Source organism: Pangasianodon hypophthalmus, chromosome 9 (assembly GCF_027358585.1).
Source record: "Pangasianodon hypophthalmus isolate fPanHyp1 chromosome 9, fPanHyp1.pri, whole genome shotgun sequence".
In the NCBI taxonomy this organism is placed as follows: domain Eukaryota; kingdom Metazoa; phylum Chordata; class Actinopteri; order Siluriformes; family Pangasiidae; genus Pangasianodon; species Pangasianodon hypophthalmus.
In genome coordinates, this window is record NC_069718.1 from 16062613 (window position 1) to 16086055 (window position 23443).

The 23443-nt window shown below is 38.3% G+C and overlaps 2 protein-coding genes across 5 annotated transcripts; one reads left to right on the forward strand and one right to left on the reverse strand.

Moving 5' to 3' along the window:
* Positions 1-2509: 2509 nt before the first annotated feature.
* Positions 2510-11872, reverse strand: LOC113529695 (cadherin-related family member 3). Of its 4 annotated transcripts, XM_034307363.2 has the most exons (21): positions 10861-11101; positions 10453-10655; positions 10091-10247; positions 9911-9996; positions 9595-9692; positions 9389-9490; positions 9097-9242; positions 8786-8978; positions 8471-8627; positions 8187-8289; positions 7987-8085; positions 6735-6973; positions 6483-6651; positions 5882-6138; positions 4687-4732; positions 4539-4584; positions 4074-4087; positions 3963-3988; positions 3830-3878; positions 3451-3598; positions 2510-2969 (listed from the first exon to the last, which is right to left on the reverse strand). In XM_034307363.2, the coding sequence occupies exons 1-21, from the start codon at positions 10937-10939 to the stop codon at positions 2924-2926; spliced, it is 2463 nt and encodes an 820-aa protein (XP_034163254.2). In that variant the 5' UTR covers positions 10940-11101; the 3' UTR covers positions 2510-2923. The 4 variants fall into 4 exon arrangements, 3 of the variants coding, with proteins under 3 accessions (XP_034163254.2, XP_034163252.2, XP_034163253.2); XM_034307361.2 differs by having other exon boundaries at positions 2558-2969; positions 4539-4732; positions 10861-11096; XM_034307362.2 differs by lacking the exon at positions 10861-11101 and adding an exon at positions 11760-11872 and having other exon boundaries at positions 2559-2969; positions 4539-4732.
* On the forward strand, positions 11862-23437 carry dus2 (dihydrouridine synthase 2). Its single transcript, XM_026918731.3, has 16 exons — positions 11862-11961; positions 13229-13374; positions 13531-13576; positions 13700-13791; positions 13896-13939; positions 14045-14105; positions 14289-14336; positions 14470-14535; positions 18085-18155; positions 18267-18353; positions 18570-18738; positions 18869-18990; positions 19637-19783; positions 19977-20064; positions 20194-20267; positions 20356-23437. The coding sequence occupies exons 2-16, from the start codon at positions 13249-13251 to the stop codon at positions 20624-20626; spliced, it is 1512 nt and encodes a 503-aa protein (XP_026774532.3). The 5' UTR covers positions 11862-11961; positions 13229-13248; the 3' UTR covers positions 20627-23437.
* Positions 23438-23443: the final 6 nt, after the last annotated feature.

Genomic DNA, 23443 nt, shown 5'->3' on the forward strand with positions numbered 1-23443 from the left:
CGCGAGACTGCAGCAGCGCGGGAGTGAAGTGGACACACATACGCACACACACACACACACACACAGATATATCAGCTGAATACAGTACAGCCTGAGAGTTCCCACCATTATATTATGATCTGATCCACGGTACTGATGCTGCTGCACTTTTCCCAGCAGAAGGGTGGCAGATGACTGAGGCTCCACAGAGAACCACAGACCTGCCATGCAGACTAAAAGCTACAACAGAGAGCTTTGCTTTGGTAAAAAAAAATGAGTAAATAGTGTATGTGTGTGTGTGAGAGAGAGAGAGAGAGAGAGAGAGAGAGAGAATATGTGTCACTTTAATGCCATTTCTGTCCCGCTGATATTAGGCTTTATTTACAAATATGTAGTATATGAAAAGTACTAAAAGCCATTTAAACATAGGTGAAGTGTTCTTCACAATAACCTATAAGCATATGTCTGACAATAAACTGACAAGATTAATAAAACCTACAGCACTTCAAAAACAGCATTTTTACATACTACAGTATAACTACACTTTACCACTTTACCTTGAAATATAATCATTAAAATACTTATATATATATATATATATATATATATATATATATATATATATATATATATACACACATATATATACACAAACACACATATATATATATATACATATATATATACATATACATATACATATATATATATATATATATATATATATATATATATATATATATATTTTTTTTGCCTTAATGTGTAAATCCATTTAACATATCCTGCTTGAAATATAATTTTCCAAGACTCTTCCATTACATGTTATGAAAAATTAACCTTTTAGTACCTACAACCCCACTACCTGAACACATTCACCCCTATAACATATTTGAAATATTCCACGTCACTGGTTCAACAGGAAGTTGCATCATCCAAATTGCCTGAAGAGCTCTCATTCTTTTTTTTTTTTAATTTTAGTTCTATCACTTTAGTTTTTCTTTATTTACAGTAACAGTGAAATTGACTGAAGAGGTCAGGTTAATCATTCAACCCTCTCTCACTCAGTTTCAGTAACTGGTTTATCCTGAGCAGGGTCATGGTGGCTCCGGAGCCTGTTGCAGGAACACTGGGAATGAGGCAGGACTACACCATGGGTGGGACACCAGGGCATTGCAGGGCACCATGTACACACACAGTTTCACACTGAGGGGCAATTTGTCTTAGCCAATTCACCTGCTGGCATGTTTATAGGGGGGGACAACATACACAGAATCTACACACAGACAATAACCTGAGCTCAGGATTGAACCCAGGCCTCTGGAGCTGTGTGGTAGCAACTCTACCTGCTGCACCACTGCGCTGTCCATGCATTACCCTATCACTCAAATTATAGATTGAAAGTAAATTATTAATTGAATTTTTTTTGTCATAAATCATTAGAAAGTGCACATTTTAGTGTTTTCCCTGCTCTAACACACCCACTTCAACTAATGAACAGCCATTCCACAAGTTGAAGTGAGTGTGTTAGAGTGGAGAAAACACTAAAATACACAGGACAGCGGGTACTTAAGGATCAGAGTAGGGAACCTGTGGTCTGGTGGAATACAGGACTAAACATTGTAGAAATATGCAACCACATAGAGTCCAGATCCTCAAGTTATTACAACAATAGTACTATATAGTACTATTGTACCTTGAGTAGACACGAATCCCAAGGGGACCTTGGGAACTGAAATTGTTCAAAACAAAGGAAATGTCTGTCTCTGATATTTGTTAGCATCCATGCACATTAGTGGCACAGGGTATGGGTTAATCCCTTCTACCTCAATTGCCACACCACTTCTCCCCTTAAAGCCATTAAAATGTCACAGGTTTTATTCATTTTAATGTGAATATATTGCCAAAACAAAATAGAAAAGATAACTGTGAAAAGAAAATGCATAATTATAAAAATAATAATTAAAAAATTGCATGTGCTGATTTTAAAAACCAGCCCACCGAGCTGCTCACGTACCACAAAACACGACACCTAATTTAACACTGCATTTTTGATGCAAAGACATCATTGGAGGTGAGAAAGCATTGTTGCAGATGGAAACAGTAGCCTTTATTATATAGACAGAGACTGGCACTAGATATAAACTTTCTAAACACTGCCACTAGCCCTGCTTTTCACATTGTGTATCTCACCATGCTGAAACTAGGCATCCTGTGTTTCACAACTAGAAGCAATTGCTCATAATTCCAGGCTGTACACTGAATTTGATCTAGAATGTTAGAGTTGTTCTGCGTCTATGGAGTGTGTAAAACCTCAGACAGACTGTGAGCTATTTTGAGACAGCAATCTATACAAATTAGATTTGTCTTGCAGAACGTCTGATTATAAATCCATCTTATGTCCAGTGTATCACTGTGTCATATGTCAAAAGTCAATGTGATATATGTCTTAAGTCACTGTGAGTTAAGTGCATACAAGCAGAAGTCGTACCCCAGACAAAGCAGGACTGATGAAATATAGAAGAAACGTAATACAATAATGCAAATGTCACGACTCAAGCCCCAGGCCTGAGCAGTCACATTAGTCCTATGAGAATGTTTTCCAGCTGAAGCAGGATTCCTGACTCAGCACCAGTGTGTGTGTGTGTGTGTGAGAGAGAGAGAGAGAGAGAGAGAGAGAGAGTGATGTTGAATCTTAATATTGTGACAGTCAAACTTTCATAACACTGATCCTGTCACTTATATCAAAATCTAGCCTTTTATCATCATTAAAAATATCACAGAAAATGTACTGATATTATTGAATTGAGGAGGATCATTTTTGGGACATTTTACTAGAAAAAAAAAAGACAAGACTGCCATCTGCTGCTCAGAACTGAGTATGTCATTTTAATTTTTCTTTAACAGAACAAATATTATTCCATTATTCTATTTTTCCAATAAACTCTCAATGAGCACTGGAAATGGTAGGTTTTTGGTTGTCATCTGGAAATCTGGAAATAGTGAGTGATTCCTAATTAGCACTTTAATAATGTAGGAGAAGCAGGAAAAGAAAAAGGAAAGCATGATAAGATCTTTCATATACTTTATAAGTGTTTTGTTCATTTAAGAAGGTAAAAATCACAACAGGGGCAGGCGAAAATAACTAACACAGCAAACTGGACATGTTTCATCATCATCTTCATGCATCTTTTCCACCATAGATTATACTTATTATTGAAACAATATGATTATTATATTATATGATTCCTCTGTAATATTGTGCATGAAGGAGTTATTTTCCAGCTAAAATGCACTGTGAAAATGTGGTTTCCATGATTTCTGAATAATAAAATGAATATTTATTTATTTACTTGATGAGTTCCACATTAGAATGAGTCAATTTTGTAGCTGAAAAAGCTCAAGCCTAGGGCATAGATGCCCTTTAATGGACTGTTCAGAATCACTATGCGACTGTGCCCTTGCTAGCCAGACCTTGGTGATGACTGTGCATTAGCTGTGTTGTCCGAGATGACCAGAGTGCTAGACTCTGGCTGGATTGGAGCAGAATCGCATACAATGATGGCATCCTTCCAGCGTCGAGCACCTGATTTACTATTGTACTCGTACACTCTCTTTGTAACTGGAAAAATTCAGGGGATCAGAAAGGAGCCATTAGAAAATACTTATAGGTAATCAAACGCATTTGTGCTTAATTGTTCTGATTATGCTTCAGCTCATGTCAGACAGAAGCACAGAGGATATACAGTACTTGTGATCTTTGTATCTACTGTGTTAATTACTGTGTTATGTAGCTTGTACATAATAATAATACAAATTTTACTATTTTGTCACTCAGTGTGAACCACCTTACCAGGATCTACTTCCTCTCTATCAAACACAGTGTTGACCTTTGTCACCTCCTGTAGGAAAAAGGAATTTAATATCACATCTGTGGGCACAAAAAGACAAGTGCAGTAACACATATTGTGTACACCAGAACTCACCATTAATACCTCTTGCATGGGTGATCCTATTGAGAAAAGAGAGTGCAATACTTATTGCATGACAGTTTTGTATGTTTACAGGCTTAGATGCTGTTAGTTTTGTACACCTACCTCTGTCCGTGATGCTGTGGACACAAGGGAACAAATAAATATTTGATTACCACGTGCTAGACTTATAAATTATCTAAGTGTGACAAACTGTTTATGAACAATGTATAGTTTTAGGCTTTTTTGGTCATATTATACTATTGTACCATTACACACTATTACAGTTGATGGCAAAAGTTTGCATCACCTATGTTTGTTGAATGGTATGAAAAAATCCTCCATTTTACAACTTATCTATTTCTTAAAAGTATATAAAAGTATATTTTGTTGTAAGGGTATGCAAACTTTTGCACTGTACTCTATATACAGTACAGTGCAAAAGTTTGCACTGTACTGTATATTACTGTATATATGCATTTATTATTTAGAAAATATTAACTACAATATTAATATAAAATAGCATTAATTATATATAATATATAATTAATTAATTATATTAATATAATGTGAACTAAGTAGTGTACTCACAGTTCCTCTTTGCCATCTATTCTTGTGGGCTCACAGCAGTGGCAGTCTTTAGTAGAGAAGTACATGCAGGACTTATACAGCAGGTAAGCCAACATAAGCAGGAGAAGAAAACTCCCCAGAGCAAGGACAAACCACACATACCAGTCACCTGTATTGAATGTATTCGTCTCCACATTGATATATGTGACTCTGGGCTGAAAATATACACAGAATAAAGATTAGCTCTTCATCATAAGCTTTAAAGCTTTGATATTCTTTCTCTCCTACTTCCTCTATTGGTATTTCTGGCATTGGTCATGGTTTGATTATCTTACCACACTTACATAACCATGGGTAAAAATAAATACTCTACAGCCCTTCTCACACAAGGCACCAGTCTTCATCTTTTCACCATATACACAATACCCTGCATATTCTGTAGTCCATATTTTGTGTTGTTACAACCTGGAGCTCAAATGATGTAACTGATATTATATGTCATTAATCTACACAAAATAGCCCAAACTACTAAAGTAGGGGAAATATTAATCGGCATTAAATTGTTATATTATGTTAAATTGTGGTTGCTCCATATCTTTTCCATTTTTAATAATGGATTTACTGGTGCTCAGTGAGATGTCCAAAGTTTGAATGAATGAATGAAACCCTAATTGATACTTTCCCAGAACTTTGTCCCGGATTTGTTTAGACAGCTCCTTGGTCATTAAGATGCTGTTTGTTTGGGTGTGTTCTCTAAGACACTCTGGAACTTTCCCGGATCAGGTGTATTTATATTGAGATCATCTGACCCTTTGACTGCATTCAACTAATTATGTGGCTTCTGATTGTAACAGGTTACAACTAATTTAGGGGTTCACAGCAATTGGGGTAAATGCAATCATTTATATAATACTTATAGACTTTTACATTTTTTGTTTAATTGGCAAATAATATTGCAAACTAGGTGGATTTTCCCCCACTTCAATATTAGGCCCATATCATTTCCACGTTCAAGAGAGTTCAGTACTTATGCAAGTACTGTACGCTTCCCCTTAGCCAAATCATTCAGCAGCAATGCTTACTAATGCTAAGGCTTGCTGTAATTCCTTCTTTATTGGCATTTCTGGACTCCAGCATATTCAAAATTCAGCTGCCTTAAGTCTTTACTTACACCAAGTGCCTTAACCTTGGATTACTCTCGCTACTTGTTTCAGATGGAGTCAAGTATAACCTTTTACTTCTCAGAGTCAGTACATGAATTCACCCTGCCTTGTCTCCCTGAGCTCCTGCAATTTCTTCTCACTTCTCCAAAAAGTCTACTTTCCTTGGCTTTAGAGGCTTGCTATGAATGTATGCAAACCTACAGTCGTTGTGGTGATGACAGTGGTGATCTGGGGATCAACTACTCGCACATTGATAATGACAGTGCCAGTCTGAGGAGGGGCTCTGGCACTGTCATACCCTGAACGAAGGTTGGCATCGGAAATCAGTGCTGTGAGTCTGTAGCTCCACTGTGTGTCCAGCCCGCTGCTGAAGCCAAATGGTGCTACCAAAATCAGACGGCTCATGTTTGAGCCTGCACTTGGTGAAAAGCCAAAATGGTTGTTCACATTGCTGGCTCCTAAGATGGATTGAGACAAGATAATTTCCATAGAGCTTGTAACAAACAGACTAACAAAGAGGCGTTATGTAAAGGCTGATAACAATTTGTGAAGCATGTATTATATGACTCAGCTTTGTTAAATTCTAGCAATAAAACCTAAAATATATAGTATACTATTTATAGTACAATAAGGTGTCTTTTTTTTGTTCTGTGAATACAAGCGATAGCCTGGAACAGCATATCATACTTTTTTGGAGTCTATCACTTGACTAAAAGTGGTACAAAAACATTTTTTTTCAATTAATATATTGTCATTTATAATTAATTTATTAAGTACCCTACCAGCACTGTTATACATGTACCTGAGATGGAGTAGATGAATGAAGTGGGTGGAGAGTCTCTGTCTGTGCAGGAAAGGGTGAAACCTTGGACAGCTGTACCTAAACGCAGATCTACTGGAACTACTAGGTTTGTGTTATTGGGTCCACACACCGGAGGCTCATCATTAGCCTCTGTGACATTAATAACAACCTGAAAGAGGACAGACATGTGTGAATGAGGGCACTGCGTTTAGCATTATGTACTCATTATTACCACATTGATTGGGCACTTACTGTGGTTGTGGCAGAGCGTGGCCTGATGGGATCTCCATCCACCACTCTGATGATTAGCACATGTGTCTGTGTGTCCTCATAGTCAGGGTGAGTGAGCAGGGTTATCCGGCCCTGTATAGGGTCCAAGTGGAAAATATTCCTTAGTCCTCCAGCACCACCACCGGACACTATAGAGTATCGCAATAATGTTGGAGGCAAATCCATATCAGTGGCATTGACTGAGCCAATCACAACACCACCTGCAATGAAAATTTGATATGTCAACTTTGGATAGAATATCATAAGAAGGCTGCAGAACACATTCACTGCCCACTTTATTAGGAACACCTGTACACATGCACATTCAGCATTTATCTAATCAGCCAATCATGTGGCAGCAGGGCAGTGCAAAAAAAAAAATCATGCACATACAGGGCACAAGCTTCAAGTAATGTTCAACTGAAACATCAGAATGAAGAAAAAAATGTGATCTCTGTGACTTTGATCGTGGCATGGTTGATGGTACCAGATGGGCCGGTTTGAGTATTTTGGAAATTATCTCCTGGGAATTTCACACACAATGGTCTCTGTAGTTTACATATTATTGGCTGATTGGATAACTGCATAAATGAGCAGATGAACAGGTATTCCTGTTAAAGTGACCAGTGTATTGATATAAGCAGGGTAATCAGCCACTCAGGGCTTCCTTGTATTCTATAAAGAACAGAAAATGTTTGACAGAAGGTTTGTTAGAAATGTGCAAAGGGACTATTCTGATCAGCATACATTTGGAGCTAAGAAAAGAAAATGGCAGGCAGAAGAGAAAAATGTGCCCAAAATACCAGTACAAGCTGACTATTTACAGTTAGTCCTTTTGTCCATTTTCTTGCACCCACCAGTTAGCTTGTTAAAGTTAAAAATCAAAAATCAATGTTATTGGCTCACTTGCAGGTCTTTATGATATGATGTGTTAGATCATCTCACACTGAGTTTCTAGCTAGCTATATAACAGTAGTTTCCTGGTCATTGTGTCAGAGATCACATTGAAATGTATCTTTATTTGAACAGTAAAATATATTTTACTCCTCTGATGTTTTATACTGTCATTTATTCATTGTTTAGTGTTGATACTAGCAAAGTCTTTAACTGCAAACAGTTGCCTTGTTGATACGTTCTTATGTTAACTCAGTGCTAGTCGCTGCTAGTTGCAGGATGGAAAGCTGCTCAAAAATAACATTGGAAAAAGATGGAGTTGATGACAAATGGTACTTACTTCCAAGAAGTTCAGAAATAGTATAAAAATAAGACACAGGATGAAACATAGGTGCAAACTCGTTAACTGGGGTCACGGTCACATAAACAAAGGCATCTCCTAGAGAGAAATAAAAGTCAAAACTTTCAAACAGAGTGTGCAAAAATGAAGTCACATAATGTGTGCGGGGGAACTTGTTTAGATAAACTCAACTGACATACCTTTTAAATTATTGTCATTTTTATCTACTGCTGTAATCAAAAGGCTGTATCCATTGCCTGTGTAAAGATTGCCAGGATCTTCATAGTCCAAACTACCATTCAGCTGTGGGGAAATATGATCAACTATTAATTATAAAAAATATAAAAGAGTAAAAAGTTTTCATAATATTTTTCGTTTAATTTATTTTAGTAATAATGTGTAATGCATTACCATTAGTGCAATATAGACATGTAGCATATGTTATTTGCTAAAAATGTGCGTATGTATATCTTATATATCTTACTATAATCTGATTGGTTTTCAGGGCAAACAGCTGACTGCAACCCAGGCAGGAGAGACCAGTAAAGATAAACTCTTTGAATAAAGGCAGGACATCGTTATCAGTGCACATGATGGTAGCAATGAGGGCTCCCTTCACCTCCGTCTCTGGCACCTCTCTCCTGTTTCAAACGTGACGACAAATACAGAACATCATCAGTGACATATTCTAAGACAGTTTTCCCAAAACTTACCACCTTACACCAACTCAGGTATACAGATGTATTCATATACTGAATGTAAGTCTCTATAAACTACTCAAAAGGAGTAGTTTACTCACCTCTGGTTGTCAGCAAAGCAAATGGGAGGGTTGTCATTAATGTCTTGGACAGTAACAGTGATGTTGATTGTGTTGATTAGTGGTGGTCCAGGGGGACTAAAGCTGGCTGTTACAGTCACTGTGATGGTTGGACTGTCCCTCAGTGGTACAGAGTCTCGATCCATCCTGTTTGCAATCGTGACCAATCCAGTGTCTGCACACACATAGACACAAGGAACATCTCAGATTTTGGAGGAAAATGTAAAAAAACCTGAAATTGTGAGGATATGAAAGATTAGAGAATCAATCATGTTTTAATGGATTAATCTTACATTTGTGAATGGCAAGATAATTGTTGTCACTTATGGTGTAGAAGATGAAACTGCTATAAAGTGAGTCACTGGGAACAACTGCAGTAATGTTAGCCATCATATGCCCCAGGCTCAACTCTTCTGGGATAGTAAAAGATGTAATGGTGCTATAAAAAAGCAAAATATTATTGTATGCTGTAGGGAAGATGAAGAGATGAGTGATATAGTGCGCTTAATATAGAGGAGGGACTTTTAGACTGATCTGATTGTGATGTATTCAGTAGCAAAGCTCAAAATAATGCTGGTCACTTACTTTAAGAAGTATGGTTTGTCATCATTGAGATTAATTAGGTTGATGAACAAAGGTTTGGTAGAGGTGTTATTCCCATCATTCACTGACATATTAAAGTAATATCTGACCAATAAAGATAAAAAGGAAAATTATTCTGAATCAAAGTACAAAAAAATTTCCCATTTCCCATTCCCCAAAGGAATGCACTGGATTTCTGGATCCCTTACCGCCTAGGATCAGTTAGATAATCAAGCTGTTTGACAGTGAAAAGGAAGCCTTTGCTGTGATCGATGCTGAAAGCAGCATTCAGAGGGCTCAAAGCGAACTGTGGGCAATAACAGATGACACATACATTACATGGACAATAAAAGATTTTGAAAAGTTTTGCAGTATTTTTTACAAGTATAAATGGTTGTATTTATAATAATATACCAAGAAACATTGTGCTGAATATGGGCAGGCACAGAGCAAGTGCGAAAGAATGAGAAAGAGAGAGATGCACAATGATTTACAATGAACAGAGAGCAGAAGATATTTACATACAGTTAGAGGTCTATTTTCAGGGTCAAAGACAGCTGGTTGATAGATTAAGCTTGGTGGAGACTTCTCCACTATGTAGAGGAGTGAGGCTAAAACAGAGATGTTTTATTATGACAACCACACCACAATGACCTTTTTATAATCAGACTACACACAAGCCAGTGAACAAAAAAAATTCCATACTTTCATCCAAGAAAACTGGGGGCTCATCCACATCCGTTAGTATAACAGTGAGTGTCTGCAGCTCAAAGCCTGCACTGTTGTCCACCACAAGAAGCCGCAGAATGAAATGATTAGACGAACTCTCAAAGTCCAGATCTGGGGAGCCTGTGACAGTTACCTAGAAGAAACATAAACCAAAGTTACTATATTTGTATGAACAATAAATTCTGCATATACACCACAGTGCAACTGATTAAACCACAATATATTTCACTCATATATTCCTTGACAGATACATGCAGAACAATAATTAAATTAATCTTGTAGGATGTTTTGAAAATGAATCACTCCCAACTAAGAATGCTATGATGAATCAAGAGAACCTTGGCATGTGTTGAATTCACCATATACACCATGAAATCATTAGTGAGGGGATTAGAGTTGAGTAGCAGAGGGAATCCGGAGACCACACTTGTGCCTGTGGAAAGCCCAATCTTAAAGCAGAAGACTTCAGTTCCAGCTGGACTGTTCTCTTGCAGGCTCACCGTGGCAGGAAGTCCTTGCAGAGTCACAGCTAACACTGAGCCTGAACCCAAAAACAAGAAGATAGTTGTGTAATTCTTGACCACCAATGCATTAAAATATATTAGCTAATTGTTACACATATATTTGCTGAGTGTTACACATTTTTATTCATTTTCTTAAGGATCTAGAATATATTGGTAGGAATTACAATTTTACCTTAAAGGCAAATTATGTGTATTTCAAGCATACAATTATAAGAGTCTCACCAGATGCCAGCCATACACAGAGAAAAAGACTCAGAAATATATCCATGCTGACGCCTAATTTATGTCCAAACAAAAACATCTGAAGCAGTCTGGTGTGTCTAAGCTTTTAAAGTATGTACTGTAGCCTTAATAATTTTATGACCCTCTTCATTCTCTGTTATTAAGTCTCTGTTGGTAGAAACCTTAATGCCTTTTATGATCAAGCATGTCAGAACATGTAATGTGCTACACCATGCCAATGTAAAGTTCAGATGAGAATCTACTAGTCCAAACATGTCCTTAATAAATGTTTTTAAAAAAGGAAGAAATCCATCTTAATTAAATCAGGAGGCTCTTGTGTGTAGACAGCATTTCATTGTAAAAATGACAACTGTATGGTTGTCTGAAAAAAATATTTAAAAGATTGATAAAATACTTTATTTGCCACACAGTAGGAATACTTGTGCAGTTCTCTCAGGCAGAAAGATAAAAGTAGACTTCAATAAAATAATAAAATCAATAATAATAATATATAATTGAATAGATATAAAACAATATACTGTACATGTTCACTCAATTTTGCTGCCATACATGCTTGTATGAATACCTACATGTAATTTTTTTTTTTAGATTTTGAGGGTATATAAATCTGAGGTTAAAGTAAATTACTATGCATATTTACTTATTTTATTACTGCTAGCTTATACATTTTGTAATGTATGGCACTCTTGAAATCAGATGGGACACCAAAAGATTTATACAAATAACATTAAAATTATAAATTGTACCATAACTTATATCACTCCTTGAACCTCATATATTCAAAAATAAATACAAAAATTACAGGTAATCAAATTAGCACAATCTCAATCTGAACACTGAGCCATTATTTCTATTCCAGAACAGAGAAAAAGACAAACCCAATAAGCCATAAGCAGCCCATAAGTACTCTGTCCACATACTACGCCTTCATACTATTTGGATGTTCTATATAGTAAGCTAGTACGTCACCTACAAACGTGGCCAAATGCCCTGTCGCTTGTTGATGACGTAACCAGAACCCTGAATTTGAACACGCGTTAGCACTCGCGCTGTAAACACTGAGGTGTGCTTTTGATGCCGGTGAGTTTATTGAAATTCATTCTTTGCTGTCTAATAAAGCCACGGGATTTAGTACTAGCTTACAAAATGGACTATGTTTTTGTTGTAACATGTAAAACTGTCTGAATTTTACATGTTAGAAGATAGTAATTAGCTGTCAGCTAACCGGCTACAGGTACATGGCGATAGAGGCTACACATAGCCACTTGTGTCAGTGTACAATTTCTCAGTCCCCTTTCACCCTGTCTATCACTGAACAGGAAACTATAGGACCACAGCTGACAGGTTATTATGATTGATGGACTGTTCTCAGTGGTTGGTGAAGGGGGGCTGACACACTGTAACAGATCAGTAACAGATTCACAGTAACAGATCAGTAACCACACACACCTACAAAGTGCACCTATAGGTTAAGTTTACCTAAAGTATAAAGTATATACTATAGAATTTTGCTACAGATGATGAAGAAAAGTTCAGTTTTTTTTTTATTATATCACTCCAGAACTCTCCTTTTTAGTCTCTTTAATTTAAACTGCTACCCCAGAAAACAGCAGCATAGAAGATGATACTTGACACCACTGACTCATAGAAAGTATGTATTACATTACCACGTACACCAAAGGACATCAGCCTCACCAGAAAACTGAGCTGGCTCTGACCTTTCGTGAACAGACTGTCTGTGTTTCCTGACCATCCCAATCTGTCATCCATGTGCATACCTAGGTATCTGTAGGTCTGTACCGTCTCCATGTCCTCACCCTGGGGGAGATTTCATGCTGTGAAAGGATGAAATCTTCAATTTCCATGAATTGAGTTGAAAAAGGTTAAGCTGACACCATTGCACAAAGCTGTCGATCATGCGCCTATATTCCTCCTCCCTTCGTGCTCTAACACACCCTGCAACAGCCGTGGCATCTGATAACTTTTGTATATAGTCATACCTGTCATATATCGCATCTCAGAGTCATACCTGAAATCCGAGGTGTAAAAATGGGAAAGGAATGGAGCCAGAGCAGTTCCCCGAAGAGCATGAGTGCTGCTAATAAACTTTTATTTTGGAAAATTCCATTTGCTTTTGTTTCACATCATTGTAAAATCAGAATTAGATGATGATGCAATATAAGTTCACGCGTAGGATACAACATCCATTAGACTTTGCTTTTTTACATGAAACCTCTGTCAGTGACAGTATCAAAGCTCATGGTCCTGTTTAACAGGTTAGTCTTTAAGCATTCAGGCCAGTGGTTGTGACTGTAATGCTCTGAGCACAGTGTCTTTTCATCATCAGGGTTTGAAGAAGGTGACATCATGGCAACTTCACTGGGCAAACTGGGATTCCACAATAAGATGATTCTAGCCCCCATGGTGCGGGTAGGTACTCTACCCATGAGGCTCTTGGCATTGGACTATGGTGCAGATATCGTCTACTGTGAGGTAAGGTTTAAATATGTTTTATACTAATTATTGAAAGTATTTGTAACACATGTTTAAATGTTATACTACTACATCATGGCATGTGTGTAAAATAGTGTAGCCTGGAGTCACTGGATTTGCCTGTATGAACTGATAAAATATGTCTTTTTGTTAAAGGAACTGATTGATCTCAAAATGGTTCAGTGTGAGAGGGTCGTAAATGGTGAGTCTTTCTGCAGTCTCATTTTCAGCATATCAAGGTATTTTTAAGTAGTACTTAATTTTTTTAATTTTGTGCCATGAAGAAAATATTGAAGGCTGTGTCTTTGGTCTGTTTCTTTGGCAGACATCTTGGAGACAGTGGACTTTATAGCACCAGATGAGAGGATTATGTTCCGCACCTGTAGTAAAGAGAAGGACCATGTGGTCTTTCAGATGGTTAGTGTTAGGACTTTCTTTATAATGGATCTCTGTTGAATATTTAATTTAATGCAATGTTGTAATGCATTTTCGTTTTTCATGTATGTTTCCTGTGTATTCAGGGAACAGCTGATCCAGAGAGAGCACTGGCAGTAGCCAGACTTGTGTGAGTTGTACTACAAGTGTTTCTCAGTATACTCAGAACTAAAAACCTCATCTAGTCTTTCCTTTTAGGAGCTACTAAATTACGTTATGTCTTATTCCCGAACAGTGAGAATGATGTAGCAGCTATTGATGTGAATATGGGCTGTCCAAAGGAATACTCTACCAAGGTGTGAACTACATGTCAAATACACACATAACCAGTCCTCGTTCTTCAGGAGGATTTTGTTCTGTTTCTTATGTTCGGGATCTTACTGTCTGTACTATTACGTACTGTATGTGAAAAGCATTATTTGGATTGGATTAGTGTGATATGTTTATATAATAATGGTTGATTTTGGTGTCTCATGCAGGGTGGAATGGGATCCGCGCTCCTTTCTAACCCTGACAAAATTGAGGCTGTAGGTATCCAACTTGTGATTCTGCAAATACAGTGCAACACACAGTTAGTGGCCCTTGAGTTATGTTTGACTAGAATAACCGAGTTTTAAATATATCTAAAATTACATTTACTTTCTTCGTTGTTTTGTGCAGATTCTGACCACTCTGGTGAGGGGAATTTCAAAACCAGTGACCTGCAAAATCCGAATCCTTCCCACTGTAAGTGTTCATGGGTTGCAGTATTCAGTTGCGTTAGAATAAGAGTACTGATACAGGACCAAATTTGTCGTCTTATAGTTTAATGAATACATCATAGTTAAAGATCCTATGTTTTACATGGTGGCTAGGCTTTCAGTGCAGGCTATTTCCAAGAATATCCTGAAAGCACCAAAACCCAGAGTTCAGATGTGCCATACTGCATGGAAATATCAGAGAACAAAATCTGATTTGTCAAAAAGCCCTTCTCTTTCAGCATTTTTTACAGGCACACAATACTTAGTGGAAAGCAATCTAGAATCTTACAGATAGATGAAAATATGTTAATGCATTCAATTTCCTTTACTTTCAGAGGCCAGCAGAGAAGGCTTTGCTGGCCCAGAGAATTCATCAATGATTCTGTATTATACATTATATGGCCAAAAGTATGTGGACACCTGACCATCACACCCAGATTTAATCTCCCTTTGCTGTTCTAATAACCTCCACCCTTCTGGGAAGGCTTTTGACTACATTTCGGAGCATGGCTGTGGGGATTTGCCTGTTCAGCCTAGGGCTGGGAGATATACCAAAAAATTTGATATCTTGATATTTTTCCAAATTTTGACAATATTCGTTATATATCTTGATATTTTTAGAATAATTAAAAATGATGATTTTCTTTTGCCTCCATAAAAAAAAAAAAAACATGATTTGGATAGAACAGCTATTGGTACAAAGCACATACAAAATGTTTAGTGCAAATACACAGTTTAAAAAAAAAAAATCTAGACCTAGTGTCCACTTACTGCTTTTTATTAAATGAACGCAAAAGGAACATTTAAAATCATATTTATTTAAATTTACCAATATAAAACTATGAAGAAAATGGTACAAAAGTGCAGTCTTCCTTTTTTTAGTAGATAGCATTTTAAGAGATTTAAGAGATGCTGGTTTAAGAGATGCTTTGTGGCATGACACTATGTTCCCACTGGCACTAAAAACTCTCTCAGATGGAGAACTAGTTGCTGGAAAACATAAGTACTTCTTGGCTAGTTTTGTGTAAAAAAAAAAAAAAAAAAAAAAAAAAAATTCTGAAATTTTCCTCATGGATTTTCCACCACCAAAGTGGATTTGTGTCACAGGCTACGTTTACATGAGCATCAATATTCTGATATTAATTGGAAATTGGCAATATTCTAATTAGTATCGAGTCATGTAAATGCCGCAATCCGTTTGCCCGGTTCAGATTAAGATGATATTCTGATTCCCCAAATTCCGATTCATACCCCTGGAATATGCCTGTTGTAATCGGAAAATTGTTGCATGTAAACACCTAATTCAGAAATCCTCTGAAAGGAGATATATGCGCATGCTTAGTCGGCAAAGAATTGTGGGTGCTGAGATGCTTAGCTGTAGGCTAGGTATTTAGGAATGGCAACTCAGGCATACTTACAACAACCATATAAACAGGAATATTCTGGTGCCTGTACACATATACACATATACATATAAACGTATTCGGAATATGGCTGCAACTCGAATATAGACCTTAAACTGAATTTGATGTGCATGTAAACAGAGCCATTGTCAGCATTTGCAGATTGCTAGTAGCTTTCCAGTTCCTTCACAATTGCCTCCCTCTGGGACAAAGCTCTAGAAGAAGATGAGGATGCTGCTTCTTTAAAGAAGTTCATCATTGCTCTCTTCTTTCGGGCTTCTGCACTTGCTGTTGGACTGGACACCACAGTGTCACGCTCAAAATGAGTGTTAGCAAGTAGAGACTCTAACTCATCAACGGCTTGGAATTTCACCTCCTCAATTTTGTTATCCTCAATATAAGTGGTTTTAAACCTTGGATCAGTGAGGGAGCAAATGTCCAACAGCCTGTTCTCAAGATCAGAATGTTTGTCATTAAGATACTCCAGAATGGAGCTTTTGTTTGATTTGGTGAGGTCAGTAGCTTCCTCCTGAGGTACAAGCTTGTTGGTGTTGAACAGAGAAAGCAAAGGTTTGATACAGGAAACAGCCTCACAGTCCTCACCTGGCAATGCATCAGTGAAATGTAGAAGTGACCGTAGAGCTTTGTGAACAGACTCCAGCACCTCAAGGTCATACCAGGTAGGCACCAGATGTCTTGACTTTTTATCAGAGGCAAGGACTTAGCGCTGGGTCTTGCTCCAGGACTTGAGCAATCATTTGTTCCCTGGATCCCCACCTGGTAGGTGACTCTGTAATAAGCTGGTGACTTGGTAGACTGAGGTCTTTTTTGGACATTGGCAAGTTCTATTCTCCTTCTCTAGTGTTAGAAGCTGGCCACAATTTTCCTGCACACACCAATACTGCGTTTAATGCAAGAATCCCTCATGCTTCTCTCTGTGAAAATATTTTTGAAAAAAAAAGTATACAGTCCATTTCCTTTAACCTACCCTTGTTACGAGTCAAACTATCCCAGAAATGAAGTTTGAAACCAAAGCATACACCATGCCCCCTTCTTGACAAACACACACACATGCACACACAATTATACTATCACAAAATGAGGCTAGCTTTCCATTACACATGCACACGTGTGCATGCACACACACACACACACACACACGTGCAATTATACTATCACAAAACGAGGCTAGCTCTCCCTTACACATGCAGACTTGCGTGCACACATACTTTGGAAAATTATTCAGTTGTGGTTTAGATTGACATAAAATTCATCATCTTATAAAATTCATTGTCCACTTATTCAACTCAACCGCTCTGACAATATTGCTCCCATTGTCAGTTGTGGTGCATACTTGCTGATCCTCTCTCAAATTCCAAGATGCAAGTATATCATGTAATCCATCTGCGATGACCTCGGAAAGGTCGGAAGTGGTCGCGAAGTTTCGGGGGTGCTTCCTAAGCAAAATGTTTACAACACAGCAGATTATATCGGGGTTGATTGTCTTTAGCAGCCACTTGAACCTGGGTTTTTCCACAGTACTGACAGGTATCATATCTTTGGCTATGTGAAACGTAACCGCCGATGTAATTTCTTCCCACGTAAGCTTAATTTTCATTATTATTTGATATTCACGATATTCTCTAATTTTATATCATCAGCAAAATTATCACGATAATATCACTATTTTTCAATGTATTGCCCATCCCTAATTCAGCCACGAGTGTTAGTGAGGTCAGGTCGAGGGAGAAGTGCTGAGGGTGCATTCGGCAATTCCAGTTTATCCCGAAGGTGTTCAGTGGGGTTGAGGTCAGGGCTCTGGCAGGCCACTCGAGTTCTTTCACTCCAACCTTGTAATGTCTTCATGAAGCTCGCTTTGTGAACAACGGCAATGTCATGCTGGAACAGGTTTGAGCGCCTTAGTTCCAGTGAAGAGAAATTGTAATGCTGCAGCATACAAAGACATTCTAGGCAATTGTGTGCTTTCAGCTTTGTTGCAACAGTTTGGGAAAGAACCACATATAGGTGAGATGGTCAGGTGTCCACATACTTTTGGCCATATAGTGTATTTTAAACTAAACATGAAGAATGTTTGTCATTGTTTGTTCTACTCACTTTCTTTGCTTTTTCAGCTGGAGGAAACCATTAGTTTGGTGAAGAGAATTGAAAAAACAGGGGTGGCAGCAATAGCAGTGCATGGCAGGTATGGCATTTTTTTGAGGCAGCTTTTGTTTTACATTGTAGTTACATGGTATGTGTAAATTGCAGGAAGGTGTGTTTACAGCTGCTCAGGCAAAGTATCTCTGTTTCTCAGGATGAAAGAGGAGAGACCACGGCATGCAGTCCACTGTGACTACATTCAAGCTGTAGCTGAAAATGTGTCTATTCCAGTGATCGCTAAGTCAGTATCTGGTCATATTTGTACCCTCTGAGTTTTGAATTACATCAGTACTGGCAGCTGTTTTTTTTTTTTTTTTTAAATTGTATTTTAGCACAGTTGCTTGAGAATTGTGAACAGATTTGTTCTGTTGTTGTGTATTGTCAATCAAAATGTAGTGAAACAAAAGCTAGTTTCTATTAACATTCTCTCTTCATCTGTTTCCTTCTATCTTTGTAGTGGTGGCTCTCTTGATCACATAAAAACATATGATGATATCGAACAATTTCGAGAGACAACAGGAACGTCCTCTGTCATGTTAGCTCGGGCCGCTATGTGGAACCCTTCAATATTTCGCTGCCAGGGAACGGTGTCAGTAGACAAGGTTATGGAAGAATATGTCAAATATGTGAGTACCGTACCTTTTAAATAAATGTTTTTGCAAAAACTTTCTATTCTTTGGGCTTTATCGCTGTTCATGTTTCAGCTACAGAATATTAAAGAGCTTGCACAATAGCGTGTGTTGTTTTTGTCTGTAGGCTGTTCGCTATGACAACAACACATTCAACACAAAATACTGCCTGTGCCAGATGTTAAGGGATAGGGTGGAGTCGCCAATGGGCAAACAGCTTCATGCAGCGCAGACCAATGAAGAAATCTGGTAAAGTATTTAGTAAAAAATGCAGATGTTTTCTAAAAGGAAGTGCAGCTCAGCTGCATTCAGGAGCCCACAGTGTTTTAACAAGAGTCTAAAGTTAACTGGATCCCCCGGCAAGAAACATTCCACAATAGCATGTACAGTCCCCTCCGAAAGTATTGGAATGGCAAGGCCAATTCTATTGTTTTTCCTATACACTGAAGACATTTTGTTTTGAGATCAAAAGATGAATATGAGATGATAGATCAGAATTTCAGCTTTCATTTCCTGATATATACATCTAGATGTGTTAAACAACCTTTGGTGGCAAGTTCTAAGTTGTTTACTTACTTTAGCATTAACATATTTAATATATAACATAATTTATTTTATTAAAATGGCATGGAAATGTTTTATTTACCTTCTCTTGTTGCCTAGTTCTAGCTTTTTGCCTAGTTTTATTTATTAATTTTTTTGCCTAGTTCTAGTTTTTATTATTTATTTATTTATTTCCCCCCATGGGTGATCCCTAAAGCTTACCATTATTCCTACAGTTGCACTCAGCCAGAACTGAAATATTTTCTAGCTTTGATGGACTTTATTCCAAAATTATTTTTCAGCATGTGAACTACAATAATGTAAGTGTTTGTGTGTGTTGTGACATGCGCAGTGAGGTGTTTGGAATGACTGATTTCTACAAGAAAGCCCAGGCTGAGCTGGAGGCCCGCAAAGAAGCCCTTGATGCCAACAGCAGCAGTCTTCCAGAGAAGCCTGTACTAGATGGAGATGTCATCACTATGGCTATCAAGTTCGAAAGGTTGATTCCAAATATTACAAAATCACAAAATGTTGCTAGTTTTAAGTACAAGGAATTTACACTGTAAAATATTTCAGAAGTGCGAATCAGTATTTTTTGGTTGATCCTTAAGCAAAGATGGGTTCCAAATATTTGTATATGTAAATTATTGCATGAAGAGCCTACATTGCAACAAAATGTATGTGTGATCCAGGAGAGAGTATCCGCCTCAGATCACGCCAAAGATGTACTTGCTGGAATGGAGCCGGAAGGAGAAGCTAGAGCAGCCTGTGTATGAAACGGTGAGACTCAAACACAAGAACACCAGCATTCTCTGAATCTTCATTTAGCCACAGCGCAGTAAAACCCCACACGACAGCTGCGCACTGGAATTGCAAATTAAAAATTGTTCATAACTTCTCCTTTTTTAGGAGCAACGTGCCCAAGACAGATGTTTCCAGTCTACAGTAATAGTGGCAAATAAGAAGTATAGGTCCACACTATGGTAAGTGCTTTTTTATTATTAATAGCTTTTATTGACAACTTCAAACTGTATTCATATTAACGTGATTTTTTTTTTTTTCCCTTTTCAGGGAGAAGTCTAAGAAATTCGCTGAACAAGCTGCTGCTATTGTGTGTTTGCGCACACTCGGTGTACCGGAGGGACGTATCGGAGAGGGCTACTCAGGGCTGGTAAACAAGAGAAAAAGGGAAGAGAAAAAAGGTGCTGCTTCAGAGGATGACAGCATTACAGACTTAGCACACAGGAAGAGACGGATCACTGAGCCATCGCAAAAAGAGGAACAGGGATCAAATGACAATCTGGTGGTAGTGAATGGCTCCTGTGGTCAGACTGTGTCCTGACCATGACTAGACGACCACTGCTCACATTTTGAACTCTCCACAAGGAGTGTGTCTGCTGCTATGTGGCTGCATTGCATTTGCAGTGATGTACCACAAAATATCTAAATCGCACACAGAGACATTTCAGCTTCAAGAGATGCATGTTATCCCTGGTACCTTTCACTTTTATTTTATCAGATGATTGTTTTAAGTGCTATTTCTCACTATGTGTATGTGCACCACATTGCCATCTTATTAGGTACACTTACTCAAGGTACACCCGCCACACTCTGAGCAGCTCCGACACCTGTAATCCTAGAACCATTTCACTGTCAATACTATGCTAAAATGGTCCGCCAACCGCAGAATATCTGGTCAGCCATGGCCCTATAGTGGTCCCTATCCATTGATGGATGGGGTGTAAGAAGACTGACAAATTGTACATGGCAAGAAATTATCTATAGTAAGTGTAGTATAGTAAGTGACCTATATGGTAGGTGTACCTAATAAAGTGGCAACTGAGTAATTGTTGTTGAATGCAGGTGGCATTCATTTGATATTATTGTAGCTCAGTGTTTCTCAATCCTGGTCCTGGAGTACCACCACCCTGTGCACCCTGGTCTTTTCCCTGCTCCCAACTCACCTTATTCAACTCATTCATTTATTCCCAAGCCTGAACTAGCTCGAACTGGCTGAGTTAGAGGAGAGAAACACCAAAATGTGCAGAGTATTAGTACCTCAGGACCAGGATTGAGAAACACTGTTCTAGTCCATGTGGATGAATGGACGATTAATAGACCAGTGTTTCTTAACTCCAGTCCTACAGACCCTCTCTCATGTAGCTTCAAGTTTGCCCAGCTCCCAGTACACCTCGTCCAATCCTGATAATAAACACAGTTCCATTAGGACTGGAGTGTAGAAACCCTGCCACAGACCAGAAGGAGGCTTTTAACTGTTGACCACACATGTGGTGTAAACCAAAAACAAAATTAAAATCATGCATTTAGTCGAGTATTACACTTTTTCTTCTAAATAGTAAAGGTGACCTAGGGCCTTAATGGAGTGGTTGGTGGGTGACTGTATATATTTAATCTCATTTTACTTGTATTAAAACATTTTAAATATGTGAAAGTGTGATGTTTTTTTTTATCTTCATTTGCATAGCACATCCAACAGAACGCTTGTGATGATTCACATCCTACAGTATTAGACAGTATTGTATGTGTTATTCAATAGGGTTTAGTGTGCACTGTTGGTCACAATGTATCAGGCTGTTTTTCACTGCTGTACCAGTGTTTAAAGAGCACATATAAAGTGAACTCGGCGAACCAAATAATATGTAGTCAGCGCTGGTCCTGTGGTGGTCCCTGTACTTTGAAGGATGTGGCATAAGTGGACTGACAAACAGTGCTGGAGATCCACTCTTGTACAGTTCCAAGTTTCCCAGCTCCAAACTCACATTATCCACCTTACAGAAGGTTTGATAATTAACTTGTGAGTAGAATCGGGTGTGTTTGGAGAAGGAAAAGTTTGCCTACAGGACAGTGCACCTCCTGGACTGGAGTGTAGAAACCCTGCCACAGACCAACAGGAGGCAGACTGCGATGTGGTGAAAAAAAATTTACACTCCTGGGCAAAAAAAAAAAAAATTGGGCCAAGCCTGAAATGGCAAAATATTAAGCTTTTAATGGTCTTAACAACAAATCATTGGTCAGGAAATTAGCAAGAATTAAACAAATAGCTAAAGGCAGTCCCTGGAGGACTAGTGGTTAGGCCTCGGTGCTCTCACCGCTGTGGCCCGGGTTCAATTACCAGCTAGAGAACCACACCCCATGGCTGGGGTTGCACACACTAACAAATAGATAAAGGAAGTTAGTATGGGATAACTTTTCTCTTAGAGTTCTTTAAATGTTTAAGCCTTGTGGCTCTTGATGGGCTGCATCAGGTGTGGCAGATAACCAAATAATGACTAATCTTTTAAGAAAAAAAACATCCCAGAAGATATTTATGTACACCCAGACATGTGTTAGTCTGAGTTTTACTAACATTTTAATCATTAGCATGATTTTTAGCTTTGTGTACAAGAAGACTATGTAAGTGAATTTCCCTGTTTCTAGCTTTTCCCCAAACAAATAGTTAACTGCATGTGTGCATTTGTTTAATTCTTGCTCATTTTCTGACCAATGATTTGTTGTTAAGACCATTAAAAGCTTAATATTTGCCATTTCGGGCCTGGCTCAGTCTTCTTTGCCCAGGAGTGCATATTCACAATGATGAGAGAACTATAGGCTTCATCTCATGTAGGCTATAAACCAGGTTAAAGGAAAGATGAGCTGTTTTTTCATGCTCAATTGTTTTGAACTTCCCACTTAATATGGGCTGCATTGTAGTGAGAGACCTTGTGATAGTAATTGTCTTGCTACAGTATTGTGTGTGCTTGTGTGTGTGTGTGTGTGGTTGGGGACGCAGCGCGTGCGGCTGTTTGTTTCCTTCCCGAGTTTGTTGTCTGTCAAACGTGCTGACGTCACGCGCGGCGGAGCGCCCTCGCGAGTGTGTAGTAGAGAAGTTTTGCTAATGTTGCGCGTCATGCGAGTATTTAGACGCTTTCAAAAGCCAACGTCAGATCCTCGTATCTACTTTTAAACGTGCGATCCCGGCTGTAGACTCTTGCTCCAAGCCCACTGTGGAGCAAATGGTAGTGGATTTGCTGGCGACGGGCGCTTTGGGAGAGTGTTCCGGGTTTGCGAGCTGGCACCGCGGAACCCAAAGTACACTTTAGAAAGTTGGCATCGGCCTGCTGTAGCAAGCCTGCATTATGCAGATTTGATCGAGTAGATA